Source organism: Carettochelys insculpta, chromosome 21, assembly GCF_033958435.1.
Source record: "Carettochelys insculpta isolate YL-2023 chromosome 21, ASM3395843v1, whole genome shotgun sequence".
Classification (NCBI taxonomy): domain Eukaryota; kingdom Metazoa; phylum Chordata; order Testudines; family Carettochelyidae; genus Carettochelys; species Carettochelys insculpta.
In genome coordinates this window covers 11,402,200-11,419,005 of record NC_134157.1, presented here as the reverse complement: position 1 = coordinate 11,419,005, position 16,806 = coordinate 11,402,200, and the positions used below count along the sequence as shown (strand labels likewise).

General features: G+C 42.6%; 3 protein-coding genes across 7 annotated transcripts in view; 2 read left to right on the top strand and 1 right to left on the bottom strand.

The window, feature by feature from the left end:
* The window catches only part of GOLGA2 (golgin A2), a 28,477-nt gene extending 23,867 nt beyond the window's left edge, over positions 1-4,610 (bottom strand). For 3 of the 5 annotated variants that reach the window (XM_075015870.1, XM_075015872.1, XM_075015873.1), the window contains exons 1-3: positions 4,010-4,610; positions 998-1,120; positions 535-615 (exon numbers count right to left, since the gene is read on the bottom strand). In XM_075015870.1, coding sequence (XP_074871971.1) covers positions 535-615; positions 998-1,120; positions 4,010-4,408 — 603 coding nt within the window. In that variant the 5' untranslated portion in view covers positions 4,409-4,610. The remainder of the gene's footprint in view (positions 1-534; positions 616-997; positions 1,121-4,009) is intronic. The other 2 variants (XM_075015871.1, XM_075015874.1) reach the window with 1 other exon arrangement.
* DNM1 (dynamin 1) overlaps positions 1-7,642 on the top strand; it is a 147,571-nt gene extending 139,929 nt beyond the window's left edge. The window contains exons 20-21 of the mRNA XM_075015879.1: positions 4,728-4,814; positions 7,521-7,642. Of these exons, the coding sequence (XP_074871980.1) occupies positions 4,728-4,779 (52 nt within the window). The 3' untranslated portion in view covers positions 4,780-4,814; positions 7,521-7,642. The remainder of the gene's footprint in view (positions 1-4,727; positions 4,815-7,520) is intronic.
* On the top strand, positions 7,436-14,285 carry SWI5 (SWI5 homologous recombination repair protein). The gene is made up of 5 exons (XM_075015886.1): positions 7,436-7,643; positions 8,195-8,243; positions 11,984-12,105; positions 12,955-13,049; positions 13,591-14,285. Exons 1-5 carry the CDS (start codon positions 7,486-7,488, stop codon positions 13,653-13,655), a joined length of 489 nt encoding a protein of 162 aa, XP_074871987.1. The 5' UTR covers positions 7,436-7,485; the 3' UTR covers positions 13,656-14,285.
* Positions 14,286-16,806: the final 2,521 nt, after the last annotated feature.

The following is a 16,806-nucleotide window of genomic DNA, read 5'->3' as shown; positions in this document are numbered from 1 at the left end:
GACAACTGGTTTATTAAAGATAAGTAAGAACATGTCATTTAGAGATGTGGTACTTATAAATAAAACAATACATGCAAACAAGAAAATTATGGGCTAATAAACTAACAATGCCATCTTGTGTTCTTGTTTGAACAATGAGTTTATACCCCTATTCTCTCTCTCCCTGGAAACACACTCAGTAGGAAAAGGATCAATGAGGTGTCTCCCCAGCCAGTTTATCACATACTACCTCACCCAAGATTCCTGAGATAATCCGAAAGCAGCTGATCTCACAGTCTTATCATAAGAGAAAGTCCTTAGCACATCTCACTTCATATTTTAAATATGACACAAATCCAAGGGAAACAAAAATAAGAACAAAAAAGCACATTAAATATAACTCAATGTTAATGACAACAGCAACAAAACTTGAGCAACTGACGACAAGTATGTCTGAATGAGGTTCCATCCAGAAATCAAAGCCAGTTTAAATAGACTCTGAAGCATGCAGTATGGACAGCAAGCTAATCAGATGGATTCTGAACACTGCCTCACCTTCCTCTTGTCCAATGAGGGTATGGCTACCCCATTGGATCGGTTAAGGTCTGACACCAGCACCTTCAGAATGTTCTGAATCTAAAGAAGGTGAAAGAAAAGGGGAAAGAGAAATGGCTCAGAAAAGGACAGAGTGAAAATCCTCATCAAAGGGTTGTTGTAGTTAATGAAAATTCCTTAGGCTATCTCTTTACCAAAAGAAGAGTCAAAACATCAACACTGCCTATTTCCAGCATAACCTCATACAGCCACATCTTGCTAGGCAATATTAACTGATCATGCAACATTAGGTAATTTTAGTTACTTTTTGTTCTAAACACTGCCAAGCAGTACATGAAATGTACCCTCTCTTCCACATACTAGACTGTCAAAATTCTCCATCAGCTGCAGAAACAAACTAGTTGGGAGAACTAGACAGAAAAGAGGCAATCAAACTGCAGAAAGGAAAGAACAAGCTACTCACGTTCTCTGGAGACTTTCTGTCATCATTTGTTGGAGTCTCAGGTCTACTTCCATCTTTACTTTTTCGTTTCTTCTTGGCTGCTGCTGTTGCTCCAGGGCTATTCTTCTGCTGATATTCCTTCAGCTGAGAGAAAAGATGAAAAGTCTGAAGTCCTAATTTATTAAAACTTCAATGTCAATGATGTCAAAACACGGGGCCACAGGATAAAAGGCAAAGCAGATGTTCATACAAAAGAAACTAGGTATATCAGCGATTTCAGAGAAGTGCAAAGCGATCAGAGGACTAGAAGCACAGATTCATGATGAAAGGCTAAAAGATATGAGTAAACACAGCTTTCCTACACAACTAAAGGTCTTGGAGAGAATGTAATAGCCATCTACAGATTCCTGATGGCGCTGAACAAGGAAGATGAATAATTTACAGAGATATTAGGGTTGTGACCAATGGTAAAGGGGAGAGGCCTGAGCAGTCCATAAAAATGAGTCACAGAGATCCGCATCCACATATGTGGGTACCCACAGATATCCATGTATTTGCATGGCTCCAGTTACCAGATGAAATTAAGAAAGGGATCATTTCATCTGAACATTGGAATGGGGAAAGGGAATCCTAATAGTGAGATCTAATAGACTGTGGAACAGGCTCCTAAGGAAAATGATGGCCTCAGAGATAACTTGCTTGACTAATTATTGAAAAGAATAATCCTGTACTGAACAGGAGGATAAACAAAATTATCAATGATATTGTATCCACAACCCTTTTGACAAAGGGCTTACAAAGACAATTATTAATCTGATTTTAAAAGATCATATTTTAGCATTGGTCACTACCTACAAAATCCATCTTTAACATAAGATCTTTGACATCTCATTTACAGGTTACCATTTGTTGTTAAAAGCCATATCACCACAAGTGAATGTCAACCATGCTTAAGCACTGCTGACCTATGTGACTGAAAACACTATATAAATGGAACCTATATCTGATACATCAAAAGAACAAGAGAACAGTACATAACTGTGAAGACTTTTGTCTGAAATTGAGACTAAATAAATCCTGCCTGAGGAATCACAGAATACAACTGGAAGGAACCTCAAGAAGTGATCAAATCCAATCCCCTGCACTCATGGCAAAACCGAGCACCACCTAGACTGTCTCTGACAGGTGTTTGTCTAACCTGATCTTAAAAGTCTCCAATGATGGAGATTCCACAAATTCCCTAGGCAATTTATTCCAGCATTAACCACCATGACAGGAAGTTTTTCCTAAACGTCCAGCATAAATCTCCCTGCTACAATTTTAGCCCATTGCTTTTTGTCATATCATCAGGAGTTAAGGAGAATATTTTTTCTCCCTCCTTCTAACAACCTTCTAGGTACTTGAAAGCTGTTACCTTGTCCCCTTCTCAGTCATCTTTTTTCCAAATTGAACAAACCCAGTCCTTTCAAACTTCCATCATAGGTCATGTTTTCTAGACCTTTAATCATTTATGTTGCTCTTCTCTGAACCTTCTCTGGACCCATCTTTTGTGAAATGTGATGTCTAGAACTGAGCACAATACTCCAGTTGAGGCCTAATCAACACAGAGCAGAGCTTGTAACATTCCTATTAATGCATCCGAGAATGATGTTTGCCCCCCACTTTTTTTTTTTTTGCAACAGCATTATACTTGTTGACTCATATTTAGCTTGTGGTCCACTATAACCCCTTGATTCCTTTCTGCAGTACTCCTTCCTAAAAAGTCATTTCCCATTCTGTACATGTGCAACTGATTGGTCCTTCCTAACTAAAATACTCTGCATTTGTCCTTACTGAAGAATTGTTCCCAGCCATGGAGAACAATGATAACCAAAACAGCATTATGTAGACTACCACTATTCACAACAAGCACCTATAATCTGTTTTTATAAAATGGTCTTCAGACAAAATATCCCTCTTCACTCTGGCCACACTAGATACATATGTTTGGAGATAGCACCATTTTGTTTCCGTTATGGAGAGGGCATTATTCACATTATAAGACATAATGGACAAGACATATTTCAAAATGGAAGGCAGAGTTGTCCCAGGACAGTCTTCCATCTGTCTGACTTCAACACAGAGATGTATCTCACTGTGACAGACCAATGGTAAGTTGTATTTGTAATTATTGCATCAATAAAAGCAAGCAAACCAACAGTAAACGTGGGCCTTACTGTATATTAACAAGCCCTCTTTTGTCAGGGTTCCTGAACATATACTTTAAAACCAGATCCACCCTACAAGATTTACAGTCAAGGTGTCACTACGGTTAGACAAACACCTCTGAAACGTTACGCCCACCCAAAGAGGCCCTTAAACAGGAGGGCCCCAAACTACCTACAGCAAGCACTGAACCTTCCGGAGGCGTCACCTCTCCATGGCCCCGGACACGCTGCGAATGGAGGGTGTGGGCGAATGATCCTCATGGCCACCATCACACAAGATCCTACCCCTCTCACAGCATCACACAAAGCAAACTGCAACAGGCACGTTAGCCTGGCCCGCCCACCACAACAGACCCGTGACCACCAGGAAACTCCAAAGGCTGCTGCGGGGACTCTGCCTGGCCGCAGGACGGGCTGCGGGTTCGCTCTGGCTCCCCCAGCACAGGGCAGAGCGGGGCTGGGGGGCAGGCCCGAGCGGTCGCTATAGGGCAGGGAGGAGAACGCAGCCTCCCTGACAAAGCTAAAGGGGGGCGGTCTCCTCCTCCGGAGAGTCTCCGGGGCCTTCCGCTCCCTATGAAACCGGCGAGGGCAGCCAAGGAGGACCCCGTCGGGGGCTGGGGCCTACTGTCCCTTCCGACCGCCCCCCCGACTGCAGCTCCAGGCTGCCTGGGGAGTGGGAAGCTGGGCCGCCACCGCCTCCTCCCATGGAGCTGTGCGGGAGAGACCTGGCCTCCCCCACAGGCCTGCGGGAGAAGGGTCTGAGCCGCCCTCCCCGCTCAGCTGCGGGCTGAGGAAAGGCCCCGGCCCGTCTCCCCACCATTGTTACCTTCTTCTTGGCTGCAGCCAGTTTGATCTGCCTGCTGCCGTCCGCCATGTCCGAGCCGGGCCCGGGCCACGTCAGCCCGGCAGCGCTGGGGAGAGCCAGGGAGACTCCGCCCACCCGGCCCCCCGCGGGGCGGAGAGAGGCTGATTGCGCCCTGCTGCGCGTGCCCCAATAGTGTGGGCGCGCTCCAACCGCCGAGTGCTGTGGAGAGGGGAGGCGCGCGGCCGCCTCGGCCTTCCAGTCAGGAGCTGCCCTGCCCCATCTGACCTCCCCACCAAAACTTCCTTCTGGACGGTCCCACTCCCGCTGCTTCAGCATCCCCCTCAGCACCTGCCCACCACCCCTCCAGTGCTGACAGCATCCCTTCACCCCCCAGTGTGCGCTAGCACCCGGGCCCTTCATACAGGCTCCTGCCCCACCACTGTCCCCTCACTGACCTTCCAGCATTGCTCCATCCCTCTGCTCCAGTGCTCCCCCCACATGCCTGACACCACTACAGCGGTGGACCCCGCATTGGCCCTCTAATGTCCCCTCCATATTTGCCCGTGCCTGCATGGATCCTGAAATGCGCATGTGACCGTAGCTTTGGGGCCTGCGTGGGTTGAAGGGTAGGGTTTCTCCTACACTTTGCTATTATGGTCTCTTGTTTCTCTAATGGCTGCTAAGCAGCTTGCTGGGATTACAAACTGGCAAAATGATTATGATGTATTATCTCTTCCAGGTGCAGACTGCTCTCCATATTTGGATCACCCACTCTTTCCTTGAGTGTTTGATTAGAAACGTGGCTGAGCATCCCATGCTATTATAGGTAAGCCCCCAAGGTTTCATTTTAGTTTTCTCTCCAGGACCTGGTTTATGCTAGAGGAATTTTCTGTGGTTACCAGCAATTTCTCTAGAAAGCCTGGTACACGTTTAATTTCCCACATAAATGCATTCCCAAAGGGGTACAGGTTATTGTGCCACTGTGTAGCTTGGATTTGCATTCAACAGAGCCACCTACAGTGTGTCAGTATTGTGTTAATGCCACTATGAGCAGAGACTACTACAGGCTGAACCTCTCTAATCTGGAAAACGCTTGTCCAGCAATATCCATAAACCAGCATGATTTCAGTTATCTGGATGACCACTTATCATGGCTGGGGCCAAGTTTCCCATGGTCCCATAAAGTTTGTTTATAGCCCCCAGTCCTGCTTATCAATGTTCTGTGCTGTTATTTACTTGTAATTTATCCCTAAATGTTTTCTAAGAACCCGGTAAGTAGTAGAAGTGTTGGTAATGTGCTAGACAATATTGACGTGGTCCAGCAAATTCTCTTGTTCAGCACCAGTCAGATCCCCAGGATGCAAATATCTTCCCATCACTATATTCTGGTACACTCATGTTTATCCAGTCGTATCACATCTGTCTAGGTTTTAATACTGTACAGTGTGTACCACTGCTCTACCTCTGGGATTCATGGAACATGAAGGGTGTTGCTTTTTTCTGGACCTCAATATGCGATTAAAATTCGTGCACCTTCCCAGTTTGGCTCATTTTCTTTAAGGGAAGATATCTATGGCCACATTTTACACACGGGTTTAGACCACTGGTCTACTTAGTTTAGGGTACTGGCTCCAGTATTTGCTTATTGCTGAGTTGGGATAACAACGATACCACCTATACTCAATGGATCTGTTCAGATGGGGGAGAGAAAGACGAAAATCTCATTCTACCTTGCATGCATACTTTCCCAACAGAGAAGATACATAGAGCTCTGCAAATCGGCTCTTTTTGATGTCATGTTATTTGAATGTTTATCTCACATTTTCACAGTTAGGATGTTGAGAGGAATGTCCATCTAGGACTGTGCTTGGATAGGAGATTTCAAAGGAATACTCAGGGGGTCTAAGAACTGGTGCTGGTAGCGTTTCCAGATGTGGTCTTTTCTTCTAAGTCTGTACTGAACCAGGTCAGGCATGGTGTGTGTATAGGAAGTGGTAAAGATGGCATTATTTTCCCTCTGAGCTAGTATTGAGACATTTCCCCCCAACAAGACTGTTAAGAGATGTTGTGCTTAAAGAGAGTGTCTTTTGGTTTAAATGTAAAATCAAGGTTCTGGTTACTTGTGAACCATAGAACTCCTATGGCACTTTTTATAAGAGTTGGGGTGTTCTCACAGGTGTCAAAACCACATTATATTTATTTTGATAATTATGAGTATATTCTGCCCCACCCAAACTCCACCTTGCTGTTTTAAATGAAAAATATATATTTTCTATATTCCTAATTGTGGGGGCATGTTGTTACTTGCTATTAAACAGCTGTTGTATTTACTTCATAAATGGCTGCATTTCAATGGTGGGTAAAATGTTCAGGGTGTGTAGTTCATACATAAATTCTTTGTAAAGTACTCTGATATCCTGGAAAAGTCATCATGTAGGAATATATTGTTAAGAAAATTTATTTCTAATGAGTCATTTTAAGAGCTAAGAACTAAGACATTGAGAAGGTTTTCTAAGCATTGAAAAAATTAATCATAAAATAGGAATGACAGCACACCAGGATTTCTAGATTATTTCCCCCAAAATTAGTTGAGATACCTGGCAAATTGTGCATTGGCCTCCATTTATCCTGTTTTGCTTTGTGAGTTGTGAAGACTGATTAGTTTATTTATAAAGCATTTTTCTCATGGTGCTGAATGCTACATTAGTATTATGTATTAGTAGTAGTAATATCAAGTATTCAAAGATCCAAAGAGTAAGGATAAAAGTTTGAGACAAAAGCTTCAAGTGTTGTGAAAAATGCTGAATAAACAGGCTGTTGTACTACTCCCTTGTGATTCTCTATTGTCAACATTCATGCCTATGCCTACACTATCAACACAAAAAGAAGTCCCCCCCCAACATAACCCTGATTATATTCTTCCTTATGCGTAGATTTCAAAAGTGATTTCTACTAGCGGCAGGGAGGATTTTGAGTGCTGTAGCAGATTGTTGTTGTAGCTTGTACAGTTGAAACCTTAGCTTTTATTTTTTTATCTTGCGTGGCACTAAACACAAGTTCTACTCAAGTTGTTGTTAATAGTTAGGTCTGAGAAACTAAGGCTCAGTCAGGGAAACTGAATTGTCCAAGGTCATACAGCAAGTTAGTGGCAGAGCCGAGACTAGAACACACGTTCCCAACTAGTCCACATCTTCAGCTCTAACAACTTTTTAACAAGCAAATAGATTAATCAAAGATTAAAAAGAATAAATGAAGTACTAGTGCAGTGACAAAATGTACACAAATAATGGAAGAAACTATTCCGATAGCCAGTTTTCCAACACAGAGTAAGGAAACTACGTTCAGAAACTACAAGTCCCAGAATGCAATGCAGTGTTTAAACCGTTGTAGACTACGGATCTCAGGCAAAACCCTTACAAAGTCGTCAGAGACTACAAATCCCACTATGCAGTGTTGGAAGGAAGGAAAGTCCGAACATTGATACTACAATTCCTAGCATGCAAGGTGGTAATGAGGCCTGTGTTGATTGCAGATACGCTGGCCCTCAGGCAACGCTGGATACTCACGAGAAGGGACCCCGGCTTTGCAGGGAGTTGGAGCAGAGCCCAGGGTTGCATGGGAGGAATGGTCCATCACCGAGGCCGTTCCTGAGGAGGTAGGAGCAAGTTCAATATAACTCCCTAGGCCTGTGTTCAAGAGATGTGTGCCCCCTTCTTAACTCTTAGGGGCCTCTTCCCGAGGCATGAGATTATTCCTTTCTGCTCCGAGACTGTGTCTTCCCTCTTGACTATCTCAAATGGAGTCATTTATAGAGATGCGACTTTATTCTTGCAGCCGCTGAAGGTGCTCTCACCACCTACAGAGTGAAGGGACTTACCTTTTCCCAAACCATCAGGGACTGAGAGAGGTTTGTTACTCTGCCTGAGGGATTTTTTGGGACTGACTTCCCTAAACCTGTCCAGTAGCCTCTTAATGAGGATGGGATGCCCCTAATCACCAAGCGCAGAGCACATCACATCTTACATAATCAGAGATATTGGATACATCATCAGAAATGTTGGATTTTCACTGCTACTCTGCTGTGGGTATACTGGGATTGCCACTCCTCTTTCCCACTGAACAGTGCATGCAGGATAGGGCTGCCTTAGTCTGTCAGCCTATGCTCATGCCTTTTAAAAGGGTCATTTTTTTTTTTTTAAATTCCAGGACACCTACTGGAATCCTGAGAAACTGCAATGCACGTTTCAAATCTCCAGTGAGTATTTCTGTACATCTCTCCTCCTTCCTTGGAAAAATAATGGTTTTATTTCCAGACTCTGTGCTACCCTGGACTGCAGCAAGTGGGTATTGTGGGCTGCTGCCGTACGAATTTAGTATGTCACTCTGTCATACTCAGCTGTCAGTACCAAAGATGTATATTCAGAGAACAGGTACTGCTAAGGTAGCAGCAGAGCAGGATCCATACCAACTATTATTTGTAAGGGTATATCTGCTGTAGACCCACTGGTTCTCAGTGAAGGGTATGTGTACCCCTGGAGGTGCAGAGAGGTCTTCCTAGGGGGAATAGCCTATCATCTTGGTATTTGCCATTTTACAACAGGCTATGTGAACAGCACTAGTGAAGTCAGTGCAAACTAAAAATTCATACAGATAAAATGAGAAGGTAAGCAATTTTTCACTGATAGAATGTTGACACATTTGCTTACAAAATCAGAATACAAGTAATTTTAAATGAGGTGAAAATTGGGGGTGTGCAAGATAATCTGCTCCTAAAAGGGGTACAGTGGTCTAGAACGATTGAGAACCACTACTGTAGAGCAGACCCCTATCCAAGTTCCTGTGCGTGCGAATCTATGCTTACCAGGAGCATCTACAAGTAACCACACTGCAGAGCTGCACCTGACCTGTGCCAATGTAGCCGAGTTCACTCTGGCACTGCAGTATCACATTTCATGCTAGGATGTCTGGGGGTGGATCCCAGGGCAAGTGGGTTTGCATGTGTCCTGAAGACATGACTTCAAGTGAAAAGTATAGCTTAGTCTTCACAGCCTATTTAATCATTTCTCGTATTGGGTGAAACAGTGGTTGGTCCTAATATTTGTGGTGGTTCAGCAATAGGTATTTTCCTGGGGACAAATATTGCTGTTTACATTAGTGCTCTGACAGGGTTCATCTATCATTCAAACAATATTCCAAACTACTCACAAAATCATCCAGGGCCCAGAATTTGGTGGTGATGGGGGACTTCAACTATCCAGATGTATGCTGGGAAACTAATACAGCAGGGGACAGACTGTCCAATAAATTCTTGGATTGCATTGCAGACAACTTTTTATTCCAAAAGTTTGAAAAAGCTACCAGAGGGGAAGCTGTTCTAGATTTAATTTTAACAAATAGGGAGGAAATTATTGAGAATTTGAAAGTGGAAGGATGCTTGGGTGAAAGTGATCATGAAATCATAGAGTTCACAATTCTAAGGAAGGGTAGAAGGGAAGACAGTACAATAGAGATAATGGATTTCAGGAAGGCAGATTTTGGTAAACTCAGACAGCTGGTAGGTGAGGTCCCATGGGAAGCTAAACTGAGGGGAAAAACAGCTGAGGAGAGTTGGCAGTTTTTCAAAGGGACATTATTAAGGGCCCAAAAGCAAGCTATCCCGCTGCGTAGGAAAGATAGAAAACATGGCAAAAGACTGCCTTGGCTTAACCAGGAGATCTTGCATGATCTCAAAATAAAAAAGGAATCATATAAGAAATGGAAACTAGGACAAATTACAAAGGATGAATATAGGCAAACAACACGAGCGTGCAGGAGCAAGATTAGAAAGGCTAAGGCACAAAATGAGCTCAAACTAGCTACAAGTATAAAGGGAAACAAGAAGGCTTTTTACAAATACATTGGTAACAAGAGGAAGACTAAGGAGAGGGTAGGGCCGTTGGTCAGTGAGGAGGGAGGAACAGTAACAGGGAATTTGGAAATGGCAGAGATGTTCAATGATTTCTTTGTTTCGGTCTTCACTGAGAAATCTGAAGGAATGCCTGACATAGAGAATGCTAGTGAAAAAGGGGTAGGCTTAGAAGTTGAAAGAAGAAGAGAACAAATTAAAATTTACTTAGAAAAATTAGATGTCTGCAAATCACCAGGGCCTGATGAAATGCATCCTAGAATCCTCAAGGAGCTGATAGAAGAGGTATCTGAGCCTTTAGCAATCATTTTTGGTAAATCGTGGGAGACGGGAGAGATTCCAGAAGACTGGAAGAGGGCAAATTATAGTACCCATTCATAAAAAGGGGAACAAGAATAACCTGGGAAACTACAGGCCAGTGAGCTTAACTTCTGTCCCAGGAAAGATAATGGAGCAGGTAATTAAAGAAATCATCTGCAAGCATTTGGAAGGTGGTAAGATGCTAGGGAACAGCCAGCATGGTTTTGTTAAAAACAGATCATGTCAAACCAATCTAATAACTTTCTTTGATGGAATAACGAGTCTTGTGGATAAGGGAGAAGCGGTGGATGTGGTATACCTAGACTTCAGTAAAGCATTTGACACTGTCTCACATAATATACTTATCAATAAACTATGCAAATACAACTTAGATGGGGCTACTATAAGGTGGGTGAACAACTGGCTGGATAACTGTACCCAGAGAGTAGTTATTAATGGTTTTCAATCCTGCTGGAAAAGTATAACTAGTGGGGTTCCGCAGGGGTCTGTTTTAGGACCGGTTCTGTTCAATATCTTCATTAACGATTTAGATATTGACATAGAAAGTACACTTATTAAGTTCGCAGATGATACCAACCTGGGAGGGGTTGCAACTTCTTTGGAGGATAGGGTCATAATTCAAAAGGATCTGGATAAACTGGAGAAATGGGCTGAGGTAAACAGGATGAAGTTTAATAAGGACAAATGCAAAGTGCTCCACTTAGGAAGGACCAATCAGTGTCACACATACAGAATGGGAAAGGACTGCCTAGGAATGAGTACAGCAGAAAGGGATCTAGGGGTTATAGTGGACCACAAGCTAAATATGAGTCAACAGTGTGATGCTGTTGCGAAAAAGGCAAACATGATTCTAGGATGCATTAACAGGTGTGTTGTGAACAAGACACGAGAAGTCATTCTCCCGCTCTGCTCTGCGCTGGTTAGGCCTCAGCTGGAGTATTGTGTCCAGTTCTGGGCACCGCAGTTCAGGAAGGATGTGGAGAAATTGGAGAGGGTCCAGAGGAGAGCAACGAGAATGATCAAAGGTCTAGAGAACATGACCTGTGAAGAAAGGCTGAAAGAATTGGGCTTGTTTAGTTTGAAAAAGAGAAGATTGAGGGGAGACATGATAGCAGTTTTCAGGTATTTAAAAGGGTGTCATAAGGCAGAGGGAGGGAACTTGTTCTTCCTTGCCTCTGAGGATAGAACAAGAGGCAATGGACTGAAATTGCAGCAGGGGAGGTTCAGGTTGGACATTAGGAAAAAGTTCCTAACTGTCAGGGTGATCAAACACTGGAACGAATTGCCAAGGGAGGTGGTCGAATCTCCATCACTGGAGATATTTAAGAAGAGGTTAGATAGATGGCTTTCAGGGATGGTCTAGAAAGTGCTTGGTCCTGCCATGAGGGTAGGGAGCTGGACTCGATGGCCTCTCGAGGTCCCTTCCAGTCCTACTCTTCTATGATTCTATACCCAGTGGGAGCTACCAAATATACATACACTTCTGGGGTTGGATACTGGCTTCCTGGGAGTTTATTTTTGAAAGGTTTACAGTTAAGATACACGTCCTAGTTCAAAAAACCCACAAACTAGATGGCACTAACTAAGTAGTGTGATTAGTTTGGCCCTCACAGTGAAAACACAAGGGAGAAAACTATTTTCTCTTTTCAAATATATTTCAGCAATAAACTAACAAATATTTTCTCTCTTCTGATCAGTTCCCTCGGGGACAGTGGCATCTCACACAGTGCTGAGTTAGTGAAATGTTAAACGCACTCTTTTCTCTATAGATCCAGTCTCCAAGGTCTTGTCACTCAGATGGAGTCAATAAAGAAGCCTTACAGCATGAAGTTGAAGAACTGAAACAGAAGGAACTTGCTCTGGATCAGGAAATTGCACAGTTGTTGGCTGAGTATGTTGTTGGATAGCTTTATATTCTGCATGAGGTTTGTTTGGGTTTTTTTTTAAACAAAACAAGTCCAAGTATCAGATTTAGAAATTGCCACTACTTGGTTGTGGTGCTTCTGATATTGTGCTATGACAAAAATCTGTTTAGCTAGGAATAGTGTTAATTTCAGCATTATTTGAATTATAGGGCATTTCAGAAACTGCTGTTTCTCTGGTGGGCAAGTAATCTGTAAAACACCAAGGAAAGAAGGATACCAGCTAAAAGAAATTGAGGCCCATGGCATGACTCCTTAGGATGCAGCACTGGTGGAATTTTCTTGAGGATGGGTGGGCTGCAGTTTGCCTATTGGAAATTGTACCTTTTGTGGGTTATAAACTGTGAAACCTGAGTGCTACCTTCTACAGAAAACACATAGTGCAAAGGAAAGATTAGGCAGGTACAGGTAAAAGGAACAATGAAGTTGGTTCAGTGTTTGGCTATTTTCTGCCGTCTTGGATAAGCAGCCTAATTTCTTAACTCTTCCCTTGGCCAACTGATCAGACCTATTCTTCATATTTGCCACGAGATTGTTTATGCCCATGACTGAAAATTACCTGTAGATTTATTTTGTTTTGGGGAGGGTCTTGATATGGGACAGCCTTCAGAATGGAGAACATACTGCCCCATTAATTTTTCCTACCAATAGCTTTTAAAGACTTGGCTCTTGCCTTCAGAGTCCAGCAGGCAGCAAGGCACGTTGCGTGGTTTTGGCAGGTTCTGGTGTCCCTCACAAGTATCTTGTCTCTACTAAACAAATGTGGCAAATCAGCAGAACTTCTGTGTTATTGTGACCTTTCTGATTTGCTGTTACAGAGGTTACAGCCTGGAGGAATTGGAGAAACACATCTCTCTGCTCCATGAGTACAATGATATCAAAGATACTGGACAGATGCTGCTGGGCAAGCTGGGTAAGAAGGGCAGGACTAACATGCAGCTTTTCTCAGTAAATGTTTTCATGTGTTTCATTATAGAAGAGGGAAAGCTAAGGTCCTAAGGCTTATCTTAACAGTCCTTCAGTTTTAGGGTGTTTCTCATTAAAACCTCATATTCAAGCACAGATACATTTCAAGCCCACAGGGGTTTTCCCAACAGAATGGTAGAACCACAGAGGGTCAGTAAGTCTTGTCCTGAGGCTCTGAGCAGGATGTGGAATTGTTAGTGTTTTTCTGTAGATTATCAAAGATGATCCTTCCATAATTGCTAGATTGCCCTGGGACTTATGTATTCTGCACTGCACAAGACTTGGGAAAAATCAAGGAGTTAGGAATGCATTGGGAACTTTTGGAATTAACCCTTAGCTAAGGGAAAGCTCTAGGTCAGACGACAAGAATTGGAGGGAGTCAGGTCTTTTCTACTGACTAATCTCAGTCATTGAAAACATGCAGCTGGCCAGAACTCTTGTTAACTAATCTGCTTCTCTGTCTGTAACTGGTATCGATTCCTTTCTAGCCACAATTAGAGGGGTCACTACAAAGGAGCTGTACCCCAAATTTGATCTGGAACTTACAGATTAGCGCTGAAAACGAAGACTACAACCTCCTGCAGAGATCACCATCACTGGAGTACTGTAAGTTGTACTGTACACTTTGAGAACTTAGACGAGGACCATAAAAATGCAGAGACTTTCAAGAAAGTGTCACTTGACCTCTTCATTTCTAAGAATATGTAACTGTTAGAATAGAATGTTATTGAACCTAGCACCTGTTCCCTGTTTAAGAAAGGTGCCATTCTACTTTTTGGCAATGAGAGGAGGGTCACTTGAAGTGTCAGGAATGCAAGTCTTCTCTTACTGTTTGTTATTTTTAAAATGTAAAGGTTTTATAGTTCAGAATTTATAGTTAACCCCTTCACTGTTGTACTGCATGATTGAGGTTCTTTGGCAAGTCATACATGGGGAAGCCATTGTTATGTATCAGTAACATGAGGAGGAGAGAGCAGCAGTGAGTTGGGAGTATATGCAGAGCTGGATTTTTTTTGTTTGTTAACCTCCAAAGTGGCAAAGGAAACGTGCTAAAAATAAGGTATTTGTAAGCTCATGATGAAAAAGCTGTAGCTGCACAATGTTTTTGTACCCCTTTGAATTCCGTTCTGGAGGCAGGTTGAGGTTGCATATATATAGTAGTAAATAAATGGAAAAGCATTAATTTGCACTGCTGAATTGTCTGTTCTGAATACATGAGTAATTCTTATAGAATCAAAGGACTGGAAAGGACTTCACATGGTCATCTAGTCCAGTCTCATGCACTTTTGTTCCTTAGCATCTTACTTGATCGGCTATAGCAATGTGAAGAAAAATGGAACATAACTGTACGTTCCTTAGACTACTCTTTTCTGTGTGCTACTGTAACTCCAGATCAGAAATCCTATTCAGGTACTTCCACAGAACCTTTAATAGGGTCAGTGAGGTTGGTGGTTGCATACTAGACTGGATGAGTTACCTCTCCCTCATTTCTAGATATTGTCTCCCATAAATAAATCAGTATTATATTAAGGGGCTTCCTCACCCTGTATTCAGCATAGGTCATAAAAGACAAAACATATCTCACTCCTCACATAATAAATAAGATGGTGACAACCTAAAAGGAGCGGGGTTATGGCTATAGAATTAAGGTAGTGGTTTCTATGCAGTTCTTGGATTTCCCCAGTAGCATTTTAAGGATTGAAATTGGTATTCATTACTTAAAGCATTCTGTGCACCCACAGAATAAGTGAAGCTCTCTATAGGTTTTATCCTGGGTAGATCACTCTCTGTATGGAATGTGCCACTAAGGCATAAGATATGACATAGAAGCTAGCACACGTAAATAATGCAGCTTCTGTGAGAGCTCTATACCAAAAGAAAACTGTAGCATGTAAGACACCAGGTCTTTCTTTAACATGTTCAACAGCAGGGTAGTTGGGAGTACAGCCTTTAGCCATAAGGTGGCACCAGTACTCAACACTTGCTTTACCTTCACTTTACATCCTGGTGCAGAAAAACTTGACAGCAGTTGGGAAAAACAAAACAAAACATGAATTAAAGTTAAAACAGTAAAGGAGTTGGGGTTTTTTTTTTTTGTGTAAATCCACAAGGACAAGAGATGTGATGGTCAGTATTGTATATACAGGGAAACTTAAGAAAATGAATTCAAATTACAAGTAACAGAGAGGAAGCCGTGCTACGAGGTTTGACTGAAAAGTGGACTAAACTGCATTAAATGGAGTGGAACGTCTCATTCAGAATACCACACTTTTAGTTTTTTTGATTAATGTTCCTGAGGGCTTGTCTACATTTAATGCTACAAACAGCACAGCTCTACCACTATAGTACCAGTTAAACCTCTCTAATCCAGCACCCTCAGGACCTGACCAATGCTGGACAAATTTGCTGGAGTATGGGAGGACGGTATTGTCTAGCAGTATTACCAACGCTTCCACCACTTACTGGGTCCTTAGAAGATGTTTGGGGTAAATTACAGCTAAACAACAGTACAGAACACAGAGCCAGGACTGGTGCCCTTAAGCTTTATGGGAGTGCAGAAAACTTGGCCATACCCATAAGTGCTTGTTGGCTAACTAAAATCATGCTGGATTACAGATGTTGCTGGATGAGAGAGGTTCAACCTGCATTTCATTATACATACTAGCCACACTGTTGGGAAGATTCTCATGTCAGTGTAGGTCATCCACTGCCCTGAGAGACAATAGCTGGGGTCAGAGTGTGGGGACTAGGGTCACTGTAACAATGCTGCTCACACATTTAATGACAGGAATCAGTCTATTTAATTTTCAGGGGTAGATCAGACCTGAGAATCATTTGTAAACAAGCCTTTAAATACTTCCTTCCCTGCCAGGAATGTGATTGCTGCTCTCACAGATTTACTTAATCACCTTTTAACAACATCCCTAACGGGCCTCTTTCTACAGGCCTGGAAGGGATGCAGTCTCTTGATGGTAGAAATTCTATGGTGGGAGATTTGTATACTTAGTCATCTCTTTAGGATGTATTTGTTAGACATATTAGGGTTCCCTCCCATCTCTCCTTTCTCCCTCACAAGCAGTCTGTGTGCTGCACTCCCTTCCCCTGCTATTTCAAGGATTCTCTATAACCTCTCATACCAGAGGTTCTGTACATCTTCCCCATTGTGACCCCCCCCATTCCCAGACTTAAATTTCCTCTTCTGTCAGAGACAGAAGTCATTCATGCCATTATGATGAGTGGCAGATATGCAGTCTGTGTCATTTTTCTTCTTTGGCTTTCTGATTTTCCCCCAATATCAGTAGGGTTCTCCCAGGTGATGCCTAGACCGTTCCCAGACATTTATAAAGTTGGCACAAAACATCTGAAACAAAATGCCCTCCAGTTGCACATAAGGCCTAGCAAGTTTAGTCTGTAAGATATTTCTAATTAAGCATGGAAGAGAAGGTAATTTTTCACTGTTGTAATAATCAATGCATTATCATTTTTACATTTAAAAATAGTTTTGGATTCCAAAATGAGGTGTGTGTTACTCCTAACTTTGAGCCCTCACCTGTAGATGCTTTCTCACTGCAAAGCATAACCTAGATTCATGATTGGTTTTCCATCACTATCTTAAATGTCAAGTCCTTTAGTACAGGTGAGCATCACACATGGAGCCCTACTCATTTTAGAAATACATTAGTTAATTGCTAATGTAACTCATG

What these genes read in the sequence shown, in the direction of transcription:
- SWI5 (XM_075015886.1), top strand. Translation starts at nt 7,486, where the DNA reads ATGCAAGGTGGTAATGAGGCCTGTGTTGATTGCAGATACGCTGGCCCT. An exon ending in CCGAGGCCGTTCCTGAGGAG is followed by an intron (nt 7,644 to 8,194) that starts GTAGGAGCAAGT and finishes TTTAAATTCCAG; the next exon opens with GACACCTACTGGAATCCTGA. An exon ending in GATGCTGCTGGGCAAGCTGG is followed by an intron (nt 13,050 to 13,590) that starts GTAAGAAGGGCA and finishes ATTCCTTTCTAG; the next exon opens with CCACAATTAGAGGGGTCACT.